The following is a 21737-nucleotide window of genomic DNA, read 5'->3' as shown; positions in this document are numbered from 1 at the left end:
AAAAAGCAGCGACAGATCAACCGTGAAAGGTAAAGGAGAGCAGAAGGAAGGTGGTTGCCGGAAGCGTGACTGCAGGTTTTCTGGGCTTACCAGAATCTACAGCAGATGTTTCCTCTCCTCACCTCTCTTGTTTCCCCCCCCCCCTTCTTCCTGCTCACCCACCTCCTACCTCACTGCTTTCTCTCCTCTCACCTGTCTGTAACCATGTCATGTGTGGCTGCGCTGCTCGACTGGGTGGGCATTTTGTGGAAGAAGGTGGGACGAAGGTTTGTGAGAAATTCTTGATGCTGATGAGGTGAATCGACCTCTGGGCTGATCCAGGTGTTATAAACCAAAAAAAACACGTCCCTCTAGCGCCAAAACGTCTTCATCTTCATCGTCACCTGTCGGTCAGATGGAGATTTGCAGTGTGGGTGCTTGGGTGTTTTGGTGAGGTGGTAGTAGGAGATGATTATTCACTACTACCAACTTGATTCAACACTTGATGCAACGCAAGACGCCAAGGCCACTCAAGTGAAGGCTGCGCCGAAAACAACAACAAACATTGTGTTTAGAAGAAGAGAAAAGTTTCCCGGAGACGGCGTCAAGGAGACAAATATTCCAGAGAGGGTTGGGGAGCTTATTGGCGTTGGACGACCGGGACATTTCTGAAGTAGACGACACAGGTTTTCTGGAGCCACAGTACGAGCTACCCTCTCCAGCTTGTCCAGTCGCATGGTGGACATTTATCTAGGAGGACACAAGTAAGATGAGATGAAGCATTTATGAATCTCCAGGTTTGGGAATTTTGTTCATTTAAGGTCAGTGCTGGCTCGGTGGTCAATGAAACCTTGATCGGGACATCCCAAGGTGGAATTTTAAATCCATCTCATAGCTATTTTCTGTGATGGATATGCAGCTATGGACGTGTGACCACCCATGCCGCCTGAAAGCCGTCTCCACGCCGAGCTCGTCTTTAAACAGCTTAACATACAGAACACACACACTCTCACTTAGGTGTACCAGTGTTATTACCTCGGATGGGGCTGCCTCACCTCCAACATAAACACGGGTCGGGAGACTAGTGTAAACTCGGTGGCCGGGGGCATTGCTGCGGATTGTGTGAATGCACCCTCCGGTCCCATACCAGCCCACCTGGCCTTATTTAGAAGAGCTAAGAGGAGCCAGAAGGAGCGGCAACTCTCCAAGGACGCCCCGGTGTAACAGAATGTGTGTGTGGCTCATCAACATGCTCATTAGCCCCAGCTCCAAATACCCTCGCCAGCCGCCGTGATTCGTACCCAGAGCAGCCTGTGACTCCCTCTCTGTAGAAATCCAGCCTATTACCTTTGTGTCATTTTATGTACAGCAGCACAATTAGGACTAAAACACACAACCTAACAAACAAAGTGCATAATAGGAAAGGTTTAACAAATCTCCACAATCTCCGAGGTGCATTTTTTGTTGCTTTTCCTTACGCTCATTAGCACCCGCTGACTTCCCCTTACACTTGGAAGTGTCATCATGCAGATTAAGAGAACAATAGCCGCCATTAGCATTAGTGTTATCATGGAAAGTGCTCATCAGATGGGAGATGAGTGACCCGCAGAGGCTCATTAACTCACGTGCTAAAACCTTGATCAGCGTCATTAGCGAGACAAGAGCCCATTGTCTTCCAGCTCACCTCTGAAACGATTCCCACTGAACAGCTCGTCGCCACAGGTTGTTGAAGCGCTTTGACTTTGATGGGCGCCATCTCAACCCGCTCATACGTGTTTTCCTGCCTGAAACCATCAACAGAACACGTTAAATGTTTATATCTCTAGCAACTGCGGCGCAAATAAACACACGGCCGCGTTTAAGGTGACTAATTCTCAGGACTGCTAGTCGCTATTTTTACCCCAGGTCCATAACAGTGCTTCTGCTTTTTTGCCCTCCCAGCCCAAAGTTAGAACAGTGAGTAAGAGTCATTTGATGATGTTTGGGAGGTTTTTGGATGCTGTGTATCTACGAAGAAACAAGCCAGGATATGTGCGGCCCCGGCTTCTCTGACACGGCTAGGAAACAGTCTCTTGGGACCTCTAGTGCCCTCTACAACTAACTGATTGTGTCGAGGGATGTCACAGTGTTCACAGTAATACTGTATCTCTAACTACTGAAAACTAAACAGCCTTTGTCTGAAGGCTGAATGCCCCTGCCAAGTTTGAAGCAGCATATGAACAAACTAACCATGAAAATTCCCAATTCTTTTGTTTTGTTATCGGCACTTGAGTTGACCTTCCTGACTCTGTGGGAGGAAGGCTGTTGTTTTAACAAAACCAGCCACATTTACCTCAGCGCTGAATGAGGCGCCTCACCTTGAGACGGCATACTTGAGGTTTTGAATGGCACGGCTTTGTTTTACTTTGGTTTTTTTTTTTTTGTAGTGGTTGGCTTCCCTGAGAAAATGGCATTGCAGGGTTGCAAGGGCAGACTCAGTGACGGCAGGGTCTGTCTTCTTTGAGGATGCCTGTGGTAGTTTCACCGCTGGCTGCCTGGCCCTGAGCTCCAAATGAGATAAGTGGCGTACCTCAACGAGGGAGCCTGTACCAAGGCTAAATATAGAGACAGAAGAGAAGGTAGAAGGGCAGACAGAGAGTTTGCTGCTGCTGCTGCTGCTGCTGCTGCTGCTGCTCACGGTGAGTCAATCTGTCTAATCACAAGCAGAAGACCTTACAATACGTGTCGGCCAGTTGACTGAAATTACTAGCAAGGAGAGAGACAGAGAGAGCACACCCTTTGATCTGTCTCTTTAAGAGCCAAACTCAGAGAAAAGTGTTTTGGTTGGACATTCCAGACATACCTCCTACACATTCGGGCTCTGCTGGTCTGCACATAAGAAGTATAGGTTTTCGGCTCCTTACAGATATCCTCTTAGGTAATGAATCAAGACGAGAGGTCACGTTTTGACGGTAATGTGTTTGTTCACAGGCTATATATGTTTCTGCGTCCAAATCTAAAGCTCGGGTTATTAAGCCAGTCACTCACACACCTTGAGGGCCTCAGAGCGCCGAGATAGCCGACTCCCACGGAGGCTGAGATACTGCCGTTCCCTATATCTGGCACGTCTCAGTGTGGGACAGTACGGACTGAGCGAACTGCTGTTGTACGAGTACTCCCCTACAATGATTTTTAAGTTTAAAAAAAACAAAACAAAAAAATACATTTCGAAATAAATTCCAGCATGTTTTTACAGTTATGTAGTAAGTGAACATGCAGAGTAAACAAAACAAACTAGGAGTTGCAGAACTTCAGATTTTTTTTTAAAGTCGACTGATACGTGATCTCTGATGACATCACTAACAAAAACACAGTAAAGAAATCTATATTCTTGACCTGAATACATACGCTGAGAACAGACAGCTCATGTGCTACATACTGTGAGCTGCAGATATGTATAGCCTGTATAAAAACATGCAGCACCTCAGCACCATCATTGTAGCCAGGTTACGCACTGTGGCTAAAGGTCTAAAGACTTTGGCTGCATCCGAATAGTCAGTACATACTAACGTCGGTTAGAACGTACTACTCAACCGTCAATTTAGTACGTTATTTATGTATGCGAGCGAGTCGTAGGCATACAATTCGGACGTACTGGGCAGCCATCTTGCCTGTCGTTTGACGCCGGATGTTTACATGCGACGCCGGCACATAGGACGCACACCTACGGACGCCGCGAAAATCACAACGGTCTCAGCCATTTTGTCTGATTTGATTTTCCCCGGCGGCTCGTCTTCTTCTACGCTTAGCGGGCTCCCGTTGAATTGTGGGATAGCGTAGTGAGCTACCGTTGTATAGAGAGCCATAGTCCCGCCCCTCTACTTCCGGGTCATGGGACCTATCTTTCGAAAAAAATATGAACGGCAGTCTATGGAGAGATCATAATTATTTTTTGGTCCCGTTCGAATTGTGGCACGAATTTCACATATGATGTGTGTGAATTTAAAAGATAATTTTTCACGTCAAGAGATAAATTATTGGACGTAAATAAGCTGAACAACATTAGGTTTTGTATGAGATTGCTTAGTGAACTACATCTCTCGTCTCGAACAATGTACGTAACTAGAGAACTATGGCTGTCTCCTTGTTGAGCTTTACCGTCTTCTTCCAGGACGAAGGCAGAAGCATCAAACGAGGTGAAAATCATTATAAATCGGGTCATGTCGAGAGCTGTAGTTACACGAAGGGAGTTTTGGTCGGTTCTGTACGCGCCAGCATGCGGGACTTGTAGTTCGTTTAATTACGTATTTTCCATAGCGTTTTACTTAACTATCTTGCGACAAACTGTGACATTCTTGACATGTAAAATCATTTTTTATTCTGAAAAACAACATATGTATAATCCAAGGCACAAGTCGATCGGGACCAGAAAATAATTTATCTTTCGCCATAGACTGCCGTTCATATTTTTTTCGAAAGATAGGTCCCATAACCCGGAAGTAGAGGGGGCGGGACTTCGGCTCTCTATACTGTGGAGGTAGTAGGCCATCCGGGTATTTTTCGCAGACTAGTCAATGTCTACTAAGAATTCGGACGTACTACTACTGCGTCTCGCCTACTGAACAGTACGTTAGTATGGGTATTCGGATGCACCCTTTGACAATAAAAAAAAATTCACCATCAAGTTTTTGATTTGCATACGCCTTCTCTCTTTCACTGGAGTTTGGTCGTTTGGATTTGGATCGTTCCTCTGCTAGCATTAGCGTTAGCGGATGTCTTTTCAGATACATTGCAGTAGTACTTCAGTCGTATTTCAGGACTGACATGTCACGGTAGTATCGGCTTCGTCTTTTGTGATTTGCTGCAACGACCCGCTAGACTCCTCACCTGTCTTCTAGGAGGCGTCAATGTCGTTACTGTCACGTGATCGGCGACTAGTCAACATGATGTCCTAAAGCCGTGACAAACCGACTACTCGACTACTCCGTACAACCCCTCGTGTTAAAGCTCCGTGCTGCTGAGAGATCAGTTACGACACACTTACCAAGGTGATCCCCTCCCAATGAGGTCACTCCGGACCCGTTTTGGGAGTTACCCACCCAGTCACCCTTTCCTTCGCTTGTAATTGATATAGCCTGGCAGGTGTCATAACAACGCCACCCTCCTGCTCTCTCTCTCTTTCCAGCAGGCTTATTTAAGTGTGGCTGACATGGTCTGTCTGGCACCGTCTCTCAGAAGACTCTCTGGGAACTTTGCGAGCGTAAAAAGAGGGTTGGCGAGCGAGGTTGGTGGAGAAATTCAAGCAGCTTGGGCTTAAGTCGCTTGCCAAGGTATTGCTGATGGGCTCCAGCGACGGGACGTATCCGTAGCAGCGTAGCCGCAAAGATGTGTAGGTGAAGGGTGAATAACAGATTGCGAGGCTTTTACGTCAGCTTGTCTGTTGCTATTAGTAACGGTGGAATCTGGGAGGTTTTCCCAGGTAAGAGCCGATCATGTGATTCTTGATCAAAGGTCCCAGATGCACAAAATGATCTCAGTGGGAGGTTACACTAAAGTTGTGATCTATGTCTTGTCTTTAGGGACTAAAATCCAAAGCTATGGCTGCACAGGCCGCTATTTTCTCAGGTGCTCAACACATTGCAACCTATGTAAGAAAAGCAAACTCTCAGAAGTAAGCTCATCACCTCCTCCGCCCACCGGCGCCTTTTTCTCTCTCTCTCTCTGTCTGCGTTGCGTAGGAGTCCGTCCTCCTGTTGTGTGCTAGCATGCTAGCGCTAATGAGGCCAGCTGTCCAAACGCTCAGCCGTTCAGCCAGAAGGGAGCGCAGCCTTTGTTGACGCTAGGTGTTACATCTCCTGTTGGAGCACACACTTTTGTTTCAACACCGCCAACCATTTGGCACAGGAAGGCCGTCTCTGTCCACCTCCCCCCATCCTGGCTATCTTTTACACTATCTCTCACCCCCCCCACCCCCGACCCCCTTTTTGCTGTATTTTGTAGCTCCCACTTTTATTGTCCCTTTGCCGTCGCCACCTCTGCACACACACACACGGCGGCGCATTGATTTTTCTCTCTACAGCTTTATAGTTGATCATTTTCTCTTGACACCGCCGCCGGAGAGTGTTGCCTTTGTAATCGCTGACCTCAGCGCCACACCTGAGTGGCCGTGGCCCTAAACAGCCTCTCTCAGACCGATCCTAAAGCACCCTCTGTTTCAAAATGACGTGTTGCTCCCTGTTTGGGCTGCTGAACGGACGATACATCACCTGGCAGAGAGTCGCTCAAATAGAAAAGAGGTTTGGGCGTAGGGAGACTGGAAAGATGGAAGAGAGGGACAAGAACAGACTACTTCACACGGCTGCGTAATCGATTAATTATTGAGTTTTAGTTTATTTTAACGGGGTCCCAGCTTTATGGCGCTCAGAGTACAAAGGATGTGCATTACCCCAGGACTGGTTGAATGCATCGCCTGGAAACTGCGATGGCATTCACATCACGGTAAAGAAAAAAGATAATATTGTGGAGCGAAGGAGAGGAAAGAGGGTCGCGAGTGAAACAGCTCTCCTGATGAACCCCGAAAGGATTTTGCAGCTGCGGCACAGCGGTGATGACCCCGCGAACAACTTCGCCAAATAACAGTGCTTCTCCCTCCTCCTCCTCTTTCTCTTCCTCCTCCTCCGCCACCTTTCATCCCTTCCCGCCCCCACACCTCCTTCCCTCCCGCCTCCCCCCCCTCAAGCCTGGACCTTTTTTTGCACGACTGCCGCCGAGACTGTGTGAATACTAAAACCGGTTGTAATGACCCGTACAATAGCAGAGAGAAAGGGAGAGACCTCGCCGACACAATTCTCATTGATTGAAACGGAGGCTCGCGATTCTTCCCAGATACGCCTCCTAAAAAAAACAAAACGTTTGCAGCCACTTCAGAAAGAGGTGGGCGAGTGGGGTTGGGGAGAGTGAAGATTTGAGAAAAAATAAGAAATTTCAGGTGCTTTGTACTGGCAGAAGCATATTCAGCGGGTGAATGCAGGTGGTGTGTGTGTGTGTGAGGTAGTTTCGGCGCTGCAGCCCGGGCCCTCTGCTGACTGGGCTGCTCTCACAGGAGAATTGATTTGGCCTCCGAGAGGATCTGTAGCTCTCTTAGTGGAGCAGAGGGGGGGTGGAGAAATGGAAGGAGAGTGGGTGGAGGTATCACAGGTGGAATTGAGAGATGTAGGAACATGGTGGAAATGAAAAGAAGACACAGGAACACACACACACACACACATGTCTGAAACAGACAGTCGGTCAGGAAAATTTACTCCCCGTAATAACCCTCTCTGTAGGCTGGCTGTCTCCTGGCTCCTTCAGCCCATAACACAAACCGACCAGGTCACACCGACTCCCACGCAGCGCACACACCACTTCATCCTGCTATCTAATGATCTAACACGCCGGCTCTCTCTCTCTCTCTCTCTCTCTCTCTCTCTCTCTGTGTGTGTGTGTGTGTGTGTGAGGCCGCACATCGAAAAGTGTGAATTTTCTCCGCCTCTCTGACAACACGCAACCTGTTGTCCCTGAGTTTGTTGGATTCTTCCTTCGGATTTTACTGCGCTCGGGAATCAAAAACATCCATTGCCGTTTTATTTTTTTTAAAAGCCGCCATTTATTTACTCTGTTGTTGCCGTTTTATTCACTCCTTAACTTAACAACCCCTCCTCTCTCCCACCGGGGTAATTTCAAGTTTCATTTAATCTATTTAAGTTGGTTTGTTTTATAGGTCTCCTGTCCTCTCCTGCTTCAGCTACTCCCTTTAATAGTGTTGACATTTAAATGACAGTACATATATTTAACCTCTCCAGCTCGCAGCCTTTGACATTCAGTGCTCATAATCAAGAAGCGCATACACTACACCTCCCATTATCATTATAAAAAAAGATAAAATACTAAATGTGCGCAGCTTCTTCGCTCTCCCCTTTAAAGACTAATTAAAAACCGGACCCGTCGTCCTAACCCCTCTGATCTCCCCCCTCGCAGTCACTACCTACAACCATGCGGTGGAGGCCGGCTCAGACTCAGATGACGAGGACAAGCTGCACATCGTGGAGGAGGAAGGCAGCCTGGCGGACGGGGCCGACTGCGACAGCACCCTGCCAGACGACGAGCACCCCAGGGAGCACTGCTGGGACCGAGGTGAGACCACAGGGGCCCCCGTAGTTATTACTGTCGCTCACACGTGCGTGATTCATGCAAAATACCCCCATCAGCCCACCGTTTCCGCAGCCGGGGAAAGTTCAGCGCAAGTGGTAATTTGATCAAATCTTCTGCTTTGAAATGTTTCTATTGGTTATCTATTCACTTTTGACTTTAGATTAGTTAGGTTTATTGAGGTAAAACTGGGTCACAACATGATACAGATCTTTTAAGATTCAAAATTCATCTGAGCCGAGTCACGCTCTGATCTTAAATAAACAAAATATCCTCCTAAAGGAGATTCATTGACCATGTTTACATGGTCTTTAGTATCCCGGCTTTGATTGGGTTTTTGAAGTATCCCGTTTTTGTGTTTGTCCATGTAAACACCATATCCCGAATTCAGAAATCGGGATATGCCCATTTCCCGATTTCAAGAAACCCGGTTTTGCTACCTGGAGTACTCCGATAGAAGCCGGGATACTGGAGCATGTATACACCTTATCCCGATTTCTGACGGCTGCCCACTGTCTGCGCAGGCGCGAGTGACGCCAAGCGACGCACTAGATATACAAACGACATGGCGGCAACGAGAACGTCTCACCTTTGGAGCGACGAAGAGACAGAATTTTCCCTCAAAGTAATGAAAGAACTAAACATAACGACGTGTTTAGATGCAGAAAACACAGAAATGCTGATGTATTCAAATCTGTTGCGGAAAAGCTACGTGACGCTGGTTTTCCACCTCGCTCCGTTGAACAAGTTAGGTCGCGTTGGAAAACACGCATGCGCAGATGGGATGCAGCGATCGGAAAACGGGTTACTGGTATTTATCATGTATACGGGGATATGAACACCATATCCCGGATATGCTCAAAGCCGGGATAAGCCTCAAAATCGGGATACGAAAGACCATGTAGACGCAGTCATTGAAGCTTTAATACTAGCCAGCCGCCATTAAGACAGAAGAAGAAAACGTTTAGACGCTACAGGGACGTGTTTTTTTTGTTTATGACTGACCTGAAATAAATAAATGCCTGGACCTGCTCCCTACTTCATTTCCGTATCAGGATGTATATTTATATAGCAAACGTCTTCTTTCATTGTCATTCCTGCCGTCATGAGGCTGAATGTCACACTTCTGACATTCAGCCTCAGAATGAGAGCATTACTTACTAATGCCTCCAGCACAGAAATGCAAATGTGTCATGCAGCCTCTTTATGTTTAGCTCAGTTGTTTGACTGCAGCTGTCTCGTTTTTGACCTCAGCCTCAGCGATGCAGGTTAAGTTAAGAAATGCCTTCGCTGACATCTGTACACAGTTACACACCAGGCTTTTGTCTCATTGTGAAACCGTGTAAGGAAGCAGGTACTACAGGCAGAGGGGCTTCCAACTGAGGCAGGAAGCGTGATATTAAACAAAGACAATGCCAACGGAGAGCGAGACCTTCAAGTACGGAGAGCTTTACGGCACTGGTGGGCACTGAAGGGAGCGCCGTGAACTTCTTTTTACCTCAACCTGTGAGGAAGTGACATAAGAGGCGGCTTACTGCCACAGGAAGGGCTGACGTCACGACCCCCCCCCCCTCCTCCTCCATCCAGAACAACAATTGCAGGTGCTGAAGGATGTTGGTGTTTCAACCTGAGCTTCAAGGCCTCGCCGCTGTGCTCCTGACCTCATACTGCATGTGCTACGTCTGCACCCGTTGTTTCCTTGCACTGTACGTTCAAAAACGGCGACAAGGGGTGGAAAATGAAGAGAGGTGATCCGGTAGGGCTCGTAGAGAGTCGTAGAGCTTGATTATACACCGATTAGCCACAACATTATGACCGGGAGGACAGGAGAAGTGAGTAACATTGACCATCTTGTGACAATTCAATGTTCTGCTGGGAAACTGTTGGACCTAGACCAGACCAGGCACCCCCGTCCCATAGCAGTGACACTCCTTGATGGCAGCAGCCGGTTGCAGGACGCCACAGGACACCCTCACAAGTCCCACGTCCATTCTCTGATGAGTCAAAACTGTTTTGGAGACCTACACAATATCAGGAAGGTGGTCGTATTGTTACGCCTGATCTGTGTATCTTGGCGCTGGAGAGGTTTGATTCTGTGAAGCTGCGGTGGTTGAGTTTCTCCGGTTGCACGGTGAATGTGTTGGACTTTTACACTTTGTTCCAACCAGTAGTGATGATACTTGATGTTCTGTAAAATTGGTCTCAAATCCATTCGGAGAATTTATGCAACACCTACATTCCTGCGTGCCTCACGTCATCTTGTGATGTTAAAAAACGAGCCACCCCTCCCTCTGCAGAGGAACGGAAGACTCTCCAGAGGGTTAGAGCCAATAGCGTTAAGCAAATCATCTCAGATCTTCTCTCTGACTCTCCTCACGTTGACGGGAGATAAAGTGGAGCACCTTTTTCTAACAGCTCCAGTTGTTTGCGTGAATCCTGTACAACCCTCCCATCCACTATTCTGTACATGTGACAGGCGCCGTATGAAAGGCAATTACACTCTCAGCCACGGGAGTATTTATTTTAGGGTGTTGCTACAAGCAGCTTTTGAGACTTGTGAGACCCGAGGAGGGGCTTTGATTTAGCCAGGGGTCAGGTTAGCACATGTGAAAATGTCCAGTGACATATTGCTTTCAGTTTAGGGAGGGATATTCAGAAATTCCTCTCCAGTGAGGTCCCTTCAGTTCCAGTTGCACAAGCACCTATTCCCCAGACTACATGCTGTCATTTTCATCGCTGCTCTCCAGCTGTACCACCTTGCATAAAGGGAAAGTTGGAGGAAGAATAATGTCATTGGTTTTGGCCGGGGCTCGTGAACATTAAACACTTCAAAAGCATGAGTTACTCTGAAACAGCTCAGTGAGCTGGCTGCGCTCCACGGTCATGCCTGATCAGGCATATTTTCTCTTGCTTTCACTCATGTGCGCTCACGCCGCTGCTTCGTTCGCTCGTTCTCTTTCTAGCCCTCGTCTCGCGCGTCGAGCGGCGTCTTAGCCGTCGCCGCCCGCTCCGCATCGGACTGACGGAGCCACAGACCTTTAAACAAACACACGTCTTTTCGTCTCCCTCATCCCTTCGCCGTCCCTCCCTGTGTTGGTTTTTGCTCCTGAGAACAGAGTCTCCGGTGCAGCCTTGAAAAGTGACCACCACCCACTAATCTTCTCCTCAGCTTAGCCCGGTTTGCTTCAAATTAAAGCCTTGACACCCCTTCTCCCGAGACTGCTGCGCTCCAAAAACCGAAAAAGGTGGTTTCTGGATTGGAGCCGTCTCTTTCCTTTTCCTTTTTCTTTCCTTTCATTTCATTTTTTTTTTTTTTTTTCCTGCACTCCCTCACCATTCGTCTTGTTCTGAATCATTCCTCTTGATTATATGGTATCATGGGCCCCCTGCTTGCTGTCATTACTCATTCACTCCTAAATGATTATGTAGCGGTGGAGTAGCCCAGCGTTAGTGCAGTAAACTGGAGCCTGTTCAGTCCGACTTAACTCCAGGGTAGGAAAATGTAGAGAGTTGACCTGGTAGGGTTTCTCCTTTACGTCTAATGAGTTGTAGAGCTTGATTACATCGTAGAGAATGGGCAGGGTGGAGCTGGAGAGCTTCGATACTCACTGTGAGGCTGCGGTTGTTGAGTTTCTATGTGTGCAAATACGGTCTCTGGAAGATTGCTGGTTGCATTGCACTTCCTGTTCTAACCAGCGGTGACGATATGTGATGCATTTGGAGAATCTTTTTCACACCTCGCGTTTAAACCGAACCGCCCTTCTGCAGAGGAAAGGGAGCCTGTCCAATAGAGAGACAGCACAAATGTTTGATAGCATCACACAGCAGCCAAGGACAAGCAGACCATCCCAGATCTTCTCTCTGACTCGCCTCCTGTTGACGGGAGATAAAGTGGAGCATCGTTTCTAACAACTGCGGGATATTTTTGAGTCCCGATCGGCGATATGTCACTCCCATCCAAGATAGAATCTACGAACGGGCCTGGACGCACGACCACAGGAAACGGTCGGGGGCAAAGGTGGGCCAGGGCAGGAAATGCATCATGGGATACTGTTGTATCATGTTGCAGAGAGAGAGACGTGGGCAGAGAAAGGACGAGAAAGGCGTGAGGGAAAGAGAAGAAGAGCAGAGAAAAGAGTGGGTGGTCTAACACGTACTGTAGTTGAGTTACACTGAGCAATAAATAAAGAACAAACTTTTATTTTTTTTTCTTAGATCTGAGCTGTAATAGAACGTCCCGCTACAACCTCACAGGGCTCCTGCTTTTTCAAACCGATTTTCCACTTGTGCAGCGGTGCGTTCACATCCCCGCGTCAGCACATAAACGGCCTGTGTGATGTTTCGTGTCAGGGGAGCAGCCTGATAACGCGGAGCCGCCTCAGCAAGGCTGTGAACCCCTCCGGCCCGGGCTCTGCGCTTTAACAAAGAGCCGAGATAGACAAACTCACACGCAGTGAAAACAACAGCTTGTCAAACCTTTGCACCGCGGACCCCCCGACTGGGACTCGACTTCACACACATGCTCGACATTTAGCGGCCCGGAGGTGTGTTTGTGTGTTTGGGCGCTGCCTTTGAGCGCAGGACGGGAAATAAACAGTCTCATCAGCACTATTCCACATTCTACACATGTTCTCAATATTTTTTTTTTTTTTTTATTGTCAACAGACACCAGAGCAGAGAAACACAAAGCAATTACTTTAAATTAATGATTTGACTTTTTTAGAAATACACCGATCAGGAACAACATTATGACCACCTTCCTAGTATTTTGTAGGTCTCCAAAACAGTTGAGACTCATCAGAGAATGGACATGGGCCTTCTGAGGGTGTCCTGTGGTGTCCTGTGGGGGGGGACTTTGAGGGGAGGGGCCTCTGTGGATCATCCCACAGATACTTGATCAGTTTGGGATCTAGTGAATTTGGAGGCCAGGTCAACACCTTGTGCTGTTCTTCATGCTTTTTTTAGTTGTTCCTAAAGTGTTTTTGTGCTTCTGGACCTGGCATTCATTGGTGTGGATGTTACTTAGACATGTAGCACCCACCTAAACCAGACCAGGCACCCCCACCCCATAGCAATGACACTCCTTGATGGCAGCAGCCATCCCCAGCAGGATGCAGCCACAAAAACACTTCAGGAACAACTAAAAAAAAACATGAAGAACAGCAGAAGGTGTTGACCTGGCCTCCAAATTCACTAGATCCCAAACTGATCAAGTATCTGTGGGATGATCCACAGAGGCCCCTCCCCTTAAAGGACCCCCCACTAACAACATCCTGTTGCCAGACACCACAGGACACCCTCAGAAGGCCCATGTCCATTCTCTGATGAGTCTCAACTGTTTTGGAGACTATCTGTGGGATGATCCACAGAGGCCCCTCCCCTCAACCCATAGGATCCAAAGGACACCACAGGACACTTTCAGAAGGCCCCTCCCAATAATCTCCAGAGAAACCTGGTCTGAGCCTCGTTTGATACTGAGATTCTGGCCAGATTATCTGGTCAGTGTTGCCAGATTTGGGTGGTTTCATGCCCAATTGGGAGGTTTTAAATGTTATTTATGGTGGTTGGCTGCTGTTGTTTGTTGCTGTATAATTCACATGTTCCAACTGCATCACTTTTTGTGATGTACTAAAACCAAATATCGATCTTGTGTTTTGGACCTGGTCTGGTCTGGTCTAGGTGGGTGCTACATGTCTAAGTAACATCCACACCAATGAATGCCAGGTCCAGAAGTTTCCCAGCACAGAACGTTGAATCGTCACAAGATGGTTTGAATGTTATTTACGTCTCCTGCCAGTGGTTTTAATGTTGTGGCTGATCGGTGTAAGCCGGTTTTCTTTCCTCTTTGAACTCTTCAATACTCTCAGTGCAACAAGTATAAGGCTACGTCCTGCTGGAAGCTAGCTTAGCGTAGCATAAAGACTTGAAACAAGGGAAATAGACTCCTATTTTTAACCTAGCTCTATTCAGAAAGCAAAAATCTGCGTATTCCCCAAGAAATACTATTAAAATAGGGTTGTTTATGAGGTATTACAGGTGCTGCTGAGGTCATGGGAGAAACGCTGTGTGATATACGAGGGTAAGCCGTCCCCAATGTGGGATGAGAATTCCACGATCTGACTTTTCTCAGCACCTGCCGCCGTCTCCTGGCGTTACACGCACACACGTTCTCCTCCTTCTTCTCTGCGTTATCTCTCGTGGGTTCGCTACAGGGCGGGAGTTTTTTATTTTATCCTTTCTTACAGTCTTTAATAACCATAGCAACAAATGACTGCGTATTGTTTCGCGGCTTTGTTAAGGTGCACCAGAGGAAGCCGGAGCGAAATGCTGTGTGTTAGTGTAGTGTGCTGGTATTCACTGTCTGTTGGTGAGTCACGAAGCGCTACACCTGTTCCCATCTCTGAGGAGAACACATCCTTCAGCAGACGCACAATTCACAATTCTCAAACCTCCAATAATCAGAGGGGGAGCTTAAATCAATCTATAAAACATCTGCCCCAGGAAACACTACCAGAGGATCCACAGAAGCCTAACTTTGCTCTTAGATGATAGCTCATCCTCGTAATCATTCTCGCTAATGACACACATAGGCGCACTAACGTAGCCTGAGAGGAATGAAGCCCCCGTTTAATTGCCAATATGCTATACCTGCTTCCGGCAGCTACTTCAGGAAGCACTGGGAGAGCGGAGATAGAACGGAGGAAGGAAGGAAGGAAGCTTTCACGCATCCTGAAGTCCATCCTCGGGTTACGCTTCCTATAAGCCGCAGCAGCTTAGTAATTAGTGCTCGTTACTAGCTAGCCGGCCTCATGTGATATGTGGAGGAAGAACGCACTCGGCTCCCACATGCAGGTACTCATTTGCCGGGATATTAAGCACAGTCTGAAGGCCAAGCCTCTCCAGAGAGCAGTGTGGTGCTTGTGTGTGTGTGCATCTCTTCCTGCGTGATATCTATCTGCTGCAACACATCAGGACAAGATTCATCACCTAATTATCAGTCCCAGTCTCGGTACCTTACCTAAGTGCCTTACCTAACATTGTGAATAGAGGCTCGCCATTCAGTTCCTACAAAGAGCACGGTGCTCATACAGTGCAGTAGCCTCTGGCCTTTGATGCTAATTAGTTTTCTCATCCTATCCATGAACAACAGCGTCCTTCCAAACTGGTAAACACGTAATGATCACAAGCTTATAGACCGTAAGATCCGATTCGGACGTGACACCGGCTGTGACATTATTGAATGATCACATGTCAAATACAAAAGGTTACGGAAAAAACACGTGTTGAAATAACAGGGGAATCAATAATAATAATATTACCTCGTCTTGTGTTTGTTTCCCCCTCGCAGTGAAAGAGGATTGCGTTTCGGACGGCGAGGATGACGTGAGCACAGACGCCCTGGTGGAGGAGATGCTCCAGCAGGGAGACACGGCGGTCATCTACCCCGAGGCCCCGGACGACGAGCCTCAACGCCAGGGCACGCCCGACGCCAGCGTCCACGACGAGAACGGTACGAGGAGTCGCCACCGCGGCGTCACCACGCGTGTTAACCCTTAGACTCAAAATGTTCACAGAAAATGTCCTGGGAGTGAACAGAATACCTAAAAACTTTAAATATCTGGGAGTGTAATGAGTCAAATTACCGTAATGACACAATATTAGCTGCAAAGAGCAATTAAATTTTCTGCAAGCCGTGGCGTACACATTCGGTTTTAAAGGGTTAATTAATAACACACATAGGAAAGTGTCCCTAAATCACACATCACAGCTTCCACCTGAGAGCTCACAGTCTCTGAGCTCTCACACTATTACTGCACCTACCCAGTAATTACTCGACCCCCGGGGGGGGAATGGCTCTACCTGCTCCCCGTCTCACCTCAGGTGTTAACTCCCCCCCACCCGCCCCTATTAGCACCACTCTTCGACATCATTACACACATCGCTATTTGTTAAGTGCTGCACACTGGGGCTTTTATGGCTCCTGGGCTTTTGGCTTTTACCTGTTACCAGTGAGGGGGGAAAAAGAGAGGGAGGGGGGGGGGGAGGAGGGGGAGGAGGGGGAGGACGAGAAACAGCAACACCTGAGTAAATTTGTCACGTCTGCGCCAGCTCTGACTCACGGCTACCTGCGCGATAATGTGTGTGCATTCCCATCCCGAGGCCCTCACCTGTCCCGCGGGGCAACTTAATACATCACCTGTTAACAAAGTAATGCTTTACCTGTGTGGGAGCCGGGCAACCGGGACCCTCTGTTAATAACCAGGCTGTATCCAGACGAGCGGCGCTTGTTTGCCGAGCTCACTTTTCCTTAAACGCGCGTGGGTGCTTCTGAAACGCTTCCGCCGCTCAATAGTCAATCAAATTACAGAATTTCAAGCGTGTGAGAACTGTAATGGCTTCGGCTTTGTGTCGGCAAGGAGCAGAAAAGCAGAAATAAAATGCGGTCCTGCGCTGGGGTGCCATCCGTGCTCCTTTTATTTTTGTTGGTATTTTTGGTTTTTAGACTCTAAAATAATTAGATTTTCAATTTAAAAAGCAAAAGGAAAAACAGACACATGAAATCAGAGGTTTTTGTAGGTGAAGAAGAAGAAGAAGAAGAAGAAGAAGAAGTCGTTTCATTTGAGTTTCTCTCTGAGTGTTGGTGTTGTGGTGGAGAAGCACCAGGTTTATTTAGTGCTGAACACACTGATCCACGACTAAACCAGAGAGACCTGGAAACTACAGACGTTGAAGGCGACTTCCTGTTTCACTAAAGGAAAATGCGACGGTTTTGTTTTTGCAGAAACAAAACAAAAACTGAATTTCTTTCATTCTTTAGTCTAAAACGAAAGAGAGAAAGTTAATATTAGACAAACAAGTCGTATTTTCCTTCAGTTTAATTTGAATTTACAGGTTTCGAAACTAAATAAACCTGGTGCTTCTCCAGATATAAACTCAGATGACCAGATACCTTTTGTCAGAAATCTGAATATTGCTCCAAAGTCTGTGCTCTGTTTAATCAGCAGAAAAGATTTCCACTGACTGCTGGAAACAACCTCTTCACCTACAAAAACATCTGGTTTAATATAAATCAAATAAAGACTATTTGCTGCGTTAGTTTCCTTTTTTTCATATATTAAAAGGACACATGTTTAAACTTTTATTAAAAGCCAAACTATCACAGGATGTACTGGCGACCAGGTCTGCCGTTTTTTGTGTAAATACAGGAAGGCGTTAAACTAGATGAGTAATCAGCTTTCATCCATTTGGTTACCTGGCTGGTGTTTACCTGTGGGGGAGGATCTCTCAGTGATTGGTGAAATAGCAGAGGAGTGTTACTGTGGCAGGTCATGTGCAACATCAAAGAGAAAACCTAGTCTCTGTTGACCGCATGTTTCTACCCCTCCTCCTCCTCCTCCTCCTCTTTCTCCTCCTCCTCCTCCTCTCACTTGATTAATTACTCTTCCAGGAACTCCTGATTCGTTCTCTCAGCTGCTCACCTGTCCGTACTGTTCGCGGGGGTACAAGCGTTACAGCTCCCTGAAGGAGCACATCAAGTACCGGCACGAGAAGACCGAGGAGAGCTTCAACTGCCCCGAGTGCAGCTACAGCTTCGCGTACCGCGCTCAACTGGAGAGGCACATGACGGTTCACAAGAGCGGACGGGATCAGGTAAAAGAAGTTTGATCTAAAATCAGAGTTGTGGTAATTACGAGCTGAAAAAAGTGACTCTGAACGCAACGCTGCACAGGAGCTTGGCGTGGGTTTCCCTCAGCAGCTTCCAAACACGATAAAAGAAACGTGAACTTTTGCCCTCGATTGATTAATGACACTGTGACACGAATTAGTAACAGTTCAAAGGTTGTGTTTTCATTGTGGATCTCACTCAGTGACCCCTCTCTCTCTCTCTCTGTCTGTCTCTCTCCCCTCGTCCGACAGAGACACATCACGCAGTCGGGAGGCAATCGTAAATTCAAGTGCACTGAATGTGGCAAAGCATTTAAATACAAGCACCATCTGAAGGAGCACCTACGCATTCACAGTGGTGAGTAGACAACCTCTGTCACCGTGGCGGCGTATCGTATATGTGTGTGTGGCCACAGATGTTTCAGTCTCCTGCGAACCAATATTTATGTTTTATTTATGTTTTTGCCAATGCCCTGTATTTAGATATCCTTTATCGTGTTTCAGTCCATTGTGTGCTCCTCCTTAATGTGCCATAATTGTGTTTCTTTTGGCATTATGGGACAGCAATTAGAGAAGGGCATTTCCCAGCGGTGCCATTACATCAGCGTTTAAGCATCATTGAAATGCATTAGAGCTTTTTCCCGTCGCACCGTTCATAGCCTGGCGTGCTCATTTAGCTTCATTCACTAATGGAAATCTGTGTCTCCCCTGGCCTCCTCCTCCACCGCCCCTCCATCCCCTCACCTCTTTGTTTTCTCTCTCTGTTGTGGGTTTTATTCAGGAGAGAAACCCTACGAGTGCTCCAACTGCAAGAAGCGATTCTCCCACTCGGGCTCGTACAGCTCCCACATCAGTAGTAAGAAGTGCATCAGTGTCATCTCAATTAACGGCCGGCCGCGCTTGGGGAACTCCAAATCCCAGAGCCAGGGTCCGTCGCCGGTGCTGCCCACGCCGCCCTCAGCCCTCCGCACTCAGATTAGGGAGAAGCTGGAGCACAGCAAACCCCTGCAGGAGCAGCTGCCCCTCAACCAGATCAAGACCGAGCCTGTGGACTACGAGTACAAGCCGACGTTGATAACGTCCCCGACCGCCATGAACGGTGGGGTTTTCAATGGAGGTGGCACGGTGCAAGCGGTCGTCCTGCCCACTGTGGGGCTGGTGTCGCCCATCAGCATCAACCTGGCGGACCTGCAGAACGCTCTCAAAGTGGCGGTGGACGGTAACGTCATTCGCCAGGTGCTGGAAAACAACGCCAAAGGCCAGGTGAACTCGGGGTTAACCACTGGAACGATCCACTCCCCTCAGCAACAACTCATCTCAGCCATCAGTCTGCCTATCGTGGGTCAGGATGGAAATGCAAAAATCATTATAAACTACAGTTTGGACCCCAACCAGGGCCAGCTCACGGCTCACAACCTGAAGAAAGAGCCGGAGTCGATGTCTCACACCACCGCTGACATTTTCAAGTCCCAGAAACTACCAGAAGATCTTACTATCAGAGGCAGCAGGGCTGACGAGATGAAAGAAAAAGAGGAAAAGACCACTAAAACCTGTCTCCTGTGTGATAACTGTCCAGGCGGGCTGGAGGCCCTCCATGCCCTCAAGCACTGCAAGAAGGAGGGTCTCAGGCTGAACGGAGAGAGCCTGGATAAGTCTGAGTCAGCTGTTGCTGCCCTGCTGTCAGAGGGGGGGCTCTGCAGCCAGCCAAAGAACCTCTTGTCCCTGCTCAAGGCCTACTTTGCCTTAAATGCAGAGCCCACCAAGGACGAGCTGGCCAAGATCTCTGACTCAGTCAGTCTGCCAATCCACGTAGTAAAGAAGTGGTTTGACAAAATGCAGGAGGGCCAGATATCACTGGGCGCCCCGACACCTCCGTCAGAGGAGGAGGACACCTGTGAAGCTAACAGTGTGGTGTCTCTGGTCCCAGGGAAGGACGCAGCCACTATAAGCCCTTCTGTGGCCCAGGACAGCCCTACAGAAGCCACCCCGGCGGAGGTCAATGGCGCTCACAGCTCGCCGGCCTCTCCCTCACCACTAAACCTGACAGCTGGCGGACCCGTCCCAGCAGACCTTCCCCAGAGCACTGAGGGACCCCTAGACTTGTCGCTGCCAAAGCTGGCCAGAGAGGAAGCGGAGAAAGTGGCGTCTAGAGCCCGCCTTTATCCGACCCCTCCCTCTGGCTCCACCAACGCGGAAGAACCCCTAAACTTAACTTGCACAAAGAAAGAGACATTGCCACTCTCAGCCATGGGCGCCAGCCCCGTCGCACTGTACGCCAGCCATCAAAGTGCCAAACCCCTCGACATTGTGACCACAATGCAATGCCTAAGAGCACTAGCCTCCAACAACAAACAGACTATCCTGATCCCTCAGCTGGCGTACACCTATACCACTACTGCAAACAGCCCTGCAGGGACGGAGACGCACGAGATGCTCCACCTCAACGGAATCAAGGTATGCAACTTTTTTGTGCAGCACTTTGGGATATGACTCCACTTCTGTTTGCTACATAGCTGCCAGTTAGCTTAGCTTAGCACAAAGACTGGAAACAGGGGAAACAAATGCTCTGATCAGAGGTAAAAGATTTTGTTTCTTACATGTAGGTGGATTTTGTCTTTTTCTGACGCAGACTACTTGATCTATGTTTCCAGTGTTTATGCTAAGCTAAGCTAATTGTCTGGTGTTCATATTTTCCATACTTTTATGGGAGCGGTTACAATCGTCTGACTCGTCTAACTCTTAGTTGGAAAACTTCATTCCCCAAATAGTTCAAACCATTTCTTTCATCCACGCTCTCCGTCCTCTTTAGTTTCTCTACACCAGTTGATTCTCAGGATTCAGTATCAGTTTGGGAAAACAAGTAGAATCGGACCGGTGTTGCCTTTTATCTGCCGGGAGCGATCAGTCAAAGCATTTAGTCCAGATATGGTCCAGATCATTACCTCTTATTGTTCAGAACCACTAAAACATGATGGATAGTCCGAGACCATCCAAAAACCAATCAATAAGTCATATATAGAAACGTCAAAATTCAGCTCTTTGTAAAAATGATGGCCCTTAATAGTTCTTCATTGTGCAGACACCTAATGGGCCTGTAATGATGGATGTAGATCTGTGTAGGGCGCGTGAGTGATCTTCTTGGGCTGTCACCCAGAGGACATGAGGCTGCACTTTACTGCACAGCCCCTATTGATCTGTTGGAATCTGTTTAAACGCAGCACCTCTGTCGGCCGCATTGATTTATTGTTGTTGTATTATACTTTTGTGTTAAGTGGATTGGCATAGACTTGCCTTGTTAAAAAAAATAAATAAAAAAAGGCTGTGCGTACTGTATATATATCTTCTCCTTAATAAGGCCAAACATCCTCTTTTACTGCGGCATGAGGGGAATAACAGCAGGAAACCGTACATGCACTAGGTGTGTATGTTTTGGGTCATGGAAAAAAAGTTTTTAGAGAGCTATGAGTAGGATATGATTCAGCATCATTTCCTGCGAACCACGTACAAACACTTCACTGGTATTATGAGTCATTAAATGTGTTTGTCTTTTGCGGTAGAACAAACAGAAAAGACTAATTTTGCGTCCTCACTTCTCTGTTACCCCAGGAGGAGCGGCAGGACACGGGCTCGGAGGGCGTCTCCACCATGGAGGAGCAGAACGACTCCGACTCGGGCCCTCTGAGGAAGAAGATGAAGAAGACCGACAGCGGCATGTACGCCTGCGACCTGTGCGACAAGATCTTCCAGAAGAGCAGCTCGCTGCTGAGACACAAATACGAACACACAGGTAAACGCACAACGTGTTTCCCCCTGGGTCTTGCGCGCAAACGTAGTTTTTAAAACACAGCTGGAATTAAGGAGCCAGAGTTGTCTCACCATCGCTCACTGTTGGCTCCTGGGACAGATGAGTCAGAGCGAGCGGGGGG

At 47.9% G+C, this 21737-nt stretch overlaps 1 protein-coding gene across 1 annotated transcript in view; it reads left to right on the top strand.

Annotated features, from left to right (window-relative positions):
* The window catches only part of zeb1b (zinc finger E-box binding homeobox 1b), a 50612-nt gene that overhangs the window by 25728 nt on the left and 3147 nt on the right, over nucleotides 1–21737 (top strand). Inside the window, exons 2-7 of the mRNA XM_084566281.1 lie at nucleotides 7975–8130; nucleotides 15494–15655; nucleotides 17594–17796; nucleotides 18064–18169; nucleotides 18593–20265; nucleotides 21418–21598. Coding sequence (XP_084422407.1) covers nucleotides 7975–8130; nucleotides 15494–15655; nucleotides 17594–17796; nucleotides 18064–18169; nucleotides 18593–20265; nucleotides 21418–21598 — 2481 coding nt within the window. The remainder of the gene's footprint in view (nucleotides 1–7974; nucleotides 8131–15493; nucleotides 15656–17593; nucleotides 17797–18063; nucleotides 18170–18592; nucleotides 20266–21417; nucleotides 21599–21737) is intronic.

Source organism: Chelon labrosus, assembly GCF_963514085.1.
Source record: "Chelon labrosus genome assembly, chromosome: 18".
Lineage (NCBI taxonomy): Eukaryota > Metazoa > Chordata > Actinopteri > Mugiliformes > Mugilidae > Chelon > Chelon labrosus.
This window is presented reverse-complemented; position numbering and strand designations above follow the sequence as displayed.